At 38.4% G+C, this 4,579-nt stretch overlaps 1 protein-coding gene across 1 annotated transcript; it reads right to left on the minus strand.

Annotated features, from left to right (window-relative positions):
- Positions 1-3,336: 3,336 nt before the first annotated feature.
- LOC118210321 (olfactory receptor 4S1-like) lies at positions 3,337-4,579 on the minus strand. The gene has a single exon (XM_035386407.1). It carries the CDS (start codon positions 4,264-4,266, stop codon positions 3,337-3,339), a length of 930 nt encoding a protein of 309 aa, XP_035242298.1. The 5' UTR covers positions 4,267-4,579.

Genomic DNA, 4,579 nt, shown 5'->3' on the forward strand with positions numbered 1-4,579 from the left:
ATATACAGTGGCCCCAAAAAGTATTTGGACACTGAAGCCATGCTTAAAAATGTATGAATATTATTGAATTACATAACAAAATGTCAAACCAAATAACATTTATGTTAAAGATAGATGCCGTAAGCAAACTTTTCAAGCAAAACATTTCACAAAAAGATGTTGGTTTGACTTTTAAACAATAAAGCAATAGATATACTGCTGAAAATTAAGACAAAAAAGTATTTGGACACTCAATAATGCCTTCAATAAAGATCACAGTTTAAGTGTTTTAGTATTTAGTTTGCCACCCTTTACTTCGCAAAACTTCTTGACAACGTCTGGGCATGGAATCAATTAGTTTCATGAACAGCTGTGGTGAAATTTTCCTCCACATTTCAGCCAGCAAAGCTTTCAATTGATCCACACGAGTGCATCGATGGCCTGACATTTTCTTCTCTATTGCATCCAATAGATGCTATAGGGTTTAGGTCAGGGCTCTGGGAGGGCCATTCTAAGACTGAAATTTTCTTTTTGGCAAAGTATTCTTTCAACGGGCGGCTGGTATGTTTTGGATCGTTATCCTGCTATCCACTTCTGTCGTTTGAATAATTTGAATAATTTCTTTGCTGATTTCAGTAAGTTTGCATTCAAAATGCATCTGTATACTTCCGAGTTCATGATTCCATCAATGCACACGAGCTCACCAATACCGCTGTCAGAAAAACAGCCGCAGACTTTCACATTTCCACCTCCATGCTTTACAGTACCTTCAGTGCAGTCCGGTTGGAATTCTTCTCCTGGCTTTCTCCACACAAAACGCTCTGCCATCAGATCCATGGAGGTTAAATTTGGACTCATCAGAAAATAAGACGGTTCTCCAAAAGCTGCCGTCTTTGTGCGCATGTTCTTTTGCGAATTTTACCTGGCTTTCCTATTCTTTAGGCTAATGAATGGTTTTCACCGCGTTACTCTCCCTCTGTACCCATGCTCACTGATCCTGTTTCGAATAGTCTGTGAGTTGTATCTGGTGATTCTTGTTGATGTCTGAGGCAATCCTTGCTGCTGTTTCTCGCCTGTTTTTCTTGATGCTACCTACAATTATCCTGTCCAATTTGCTGGTGGTCTTTCTGGGTCTGCCTCTGCGCTCTCTGTTCTCATTCACAGGTCCTTCATCTTTGAATTTTTTTACAATATACCCAACTGTGGAAGATGGGAGATTAAGTTTTTTGCTGATCTGTCGAATAGAGTTGCCTTCTTTGTGCCAACAAATGATGTTAGACCTTTTCTCAGAACTTCACTTTTCTTAGCCATTTTTGCAATTACTTTTAAACAACTGCTCCAAGGTCATTTATAGTGGGTAAATGAGTCAATTATCCTTAATTTCACACAGGTGCTCCAACCACAGGTGTAGTTCATCATCAAATTAACCATGGACATGTTCCACTAAGTTTCACAATCAGTATGGGTTTGAGTGTCCAAATACTTTTTTGTCTTAATTTGGAACAGTATATCTATTGTTTTATAATTTAAAACCTAACAAACATCTTTTTGTGAAAAGTTTTGCTTGAAAGGTGTGCTTAAGGTATCTGTCTTTAACATAAATGCTACTTGGTTTTAAATTTTGTTATCTAATTCAATGGAATCCATACATGTTTAAGCGTGGCTTAAATGTCCAAATACTTTTTGGGGCCACTGTGTATGTATGGCATTGGGTCCACCGGAGAAGCAGATTGGTCTCGGCTGTGATGGCTGGTGGAGAGAGCACACGCACCTGGATTGCATTAACTAATCAGCCCAGGTGCTGAAAGGTGTGCTGCTCTCCACTGTTCGAGGCAGAGACCGTAAGCACGCTCAGAGTTTTGATTTTCGTTTTGTTTAGTTTCAGTTTTTTTTTTTTTTTTGTCTTGTGTGCTCAGACAAAAAAACTGAAATTAAACGAAACGAAAATCAAAACTTGCTCTCCGTGTGAGCTCCTGGTCTCGGCCCTGATCTGTGAAAAGCAACACACCTTTAAACACCTGGGATGAAGAGTCAATGGAACCCAGGAAGAAATGATAGGCTTAGAACTCTGCAGAGATCACATCTATTTGGCAGATAATGCCATTGACATATTTTCATGTTTTTTTATGAAACTGAGACTTTGAATATGCTCAATAGAACACCTACATACTTGACTGGAAGATCCACACAAGAATTCCAGTGCCCTTGTACACCTGTACCTGAGCAAATGGCAAATAAAAGTTTTATGTCTTTATGTCTTCATGTCTTATGTCTACATGATAAACGCATGAAATGTAACCGGTTTGGGCGCGTGCGGTCCCAGCAAACCACCAAAGCTGCAAGTTGTCTGTGGAATTGATATGGGGAGAAGGACAATGCGTAGGCTATGAAAAAGCATACTCCAAGAAGAAGGGAGGGAGAAATGTACTGAATTAATTATGACACAGATCACATCGATGTATTTAAACTACTAAAATTTGTGTGCATGAGTGCGTGTGTGTGTGCGTGTGTTATAATTGGACAAATCCAATCAAATAGTGTTTTTTTGCAAAATTATTCTCATTCCGTGATATAGTATGTTGCAGTTTTGTTGTACTTCCCATTAGTCTTAAAGTGCGGGGTTTAAATTGTTACTTTTAAAAGCGTGTCAGTGATTTGTTCTGTGCATTATTTGATATTTCATCTGCACCGGTTGATTTGTGTTTGTGTGGTACATGTTGAATTCGCAAAAAAGAAATGCGGGACAAGGCTGTATTTGATCATCATTTTTTCTTGTTGCTAATGGAGTTTTCTTGTTTTTTTGCAATGATGTCAATATTCATATGAAGTCTTAAATTTTCAGGTTTAAAAATTAATAATTTTCCTCTAGAAACTTGTGTATTTACATCTGGTGTTGAACTTTTGAAGAATTACAGGGAAGGATTCTTCCATTTGTCCGTTTTTTCTAATTCTAATAGGTTTCTAATATGTTATCAAATATTTCCTCATTGAAATATGTTGAATATCCATGCTCTTGGAAGGTGTGCACATAAGCACGTGATTTTTAACCATGAAGCAGTTTCACTGTGCAAACACTGAGACTAAAATTGTGTAGGCTACTGTGTGCCAGGCACCTACAATAGGCCTACCTGCATGTGTGCGAGAGAATTAAAGCAGGCTATACAGGGTATACAAACAAAATCACATCACAAGAAAAATGAATCCATCTTACTAAATAATTAGGTAGTAAATTAGACGACTCAACTGATGACAATTCAAATGCCTATTTATCAGCTCCAAATGTAAAATTCAATCAATCACAAATTGTTTTTTAATTTTTAATTTTTTTATTTCCAGGCAGGAAAATAGACACAATATTCATTTCAGAGCACGTATTTTCTTGCTGCAAAATCTAAAGATTCTCCGGCGGACCTGGTTCAGTCTCAGGCCATAGATTAGGGGATTTAGGAGCGGTGGAACAATGAGGTACTCCAGGGACATGAAATTACGAAGACCCAGTAAACGGCTGGTGGGACCATAGCGAGCGTATAAGATGTCAAAAAAGAATGCGATCAAAAAGCTGGTCAGTGTGATTAAATGGGGCAAACAGGTCTGCATGAACTTACTCCGATCTTCCGGTGATCGCACAGAGACTTTTATGATATTAACATAGGAAATCATGATCAGCACTGCTTGCGAAATGTGAAAGAACATGAGAGTTGTCCCGTATACGTTGTTGATAGTGGTGTCCACACATGACAGCTTCACCACTGCCCAAGCTGCACAATAAATCTTGTCGATGTTGAATCGACAGAGAGGTAATCTGGCTATCAGGGCCACCGCTAAAGCTGATTCACTCATAGATAAAAGCCAGGTGAAAAGCAGCAATTTCACAATCTTCCGAGGCGTAATGATGGAGTGATAATTGAGAGGCTTGCATATCGCGATATACCTGTCATAAGCCATCACTGTTAGCGTAGTGAACTCACAGAATACGTAGCTGTATATTACAAATATTTGGGCCAGGCAAGCTTCATACGAAATAACACTTAAGTCAGATGAAAGGTCAACAAATATTTTTGGATAAAATGTAGAGGCACCAAATATCCCATTTACACACAAGTTACAGAGAAATATAAGCATGGGCTCGTGGAGCGTTTTCTCCAAAATAATTGTCGCGATCAAAGTCAGGTTCACTGAAATTGTAAAAAGGTAAGCGAGAAACGTGACGACAAAGTATGTGCGTTTGCTTGACATCGTCTCATTCAGTCCTTGTAGAACAAACAGTATTTTAATTGAGTTCTCCATGGTAGTTTTATAGCAGGTGTGAGGTTCCGAGATGTTCTTGCGTCAGCTCTTCCAGTGTTCGTTTTTCCTCCATCACAAACAGAAGAAAGAAGACCGTCAACAATGATCAGATTGCCTGTTTATATACAGTAAGCCTTGCAGATTTCTAACTCCGAAACAGCCAAGCTTTAGTATTATTTGTTCCTAATATTTGAACTATATGGTTGAAATCCATGCAAAATAACAAATATACCGGAAAAATAATTCAATCACTTGTGGACGTTGAAGCAAAAGGACTGAAGTCTTCATCTTGTTTGTTTCTAACTGTACAAAG

Source organism: Anguilla anguilla, chromosome 12 (assembly GCF_013347855.1).
Source record: "Anguilla anguilla isolate fAngAng1 chromosome 12, fAngAng1.pri, whole genome shotgun sequence".
NCBI classification, from domain to species: domain Eukaryota; kingdom Metazoa; phylum Chordata; class Actinopteri; order Anguilliformes; family Anguillidae; genus Anguilla; species Anguilla anguilla.

Bases quoted from the DNA above. Each gene is read 5' to 3' on its own strand.
- LOC118210321 (XM_035386407.1), bottom strand. From the start codon at position 4,266: ATGGAGAACTCAATTAAAATACTGTTTGTTCTACAAGGACTGAATGAG.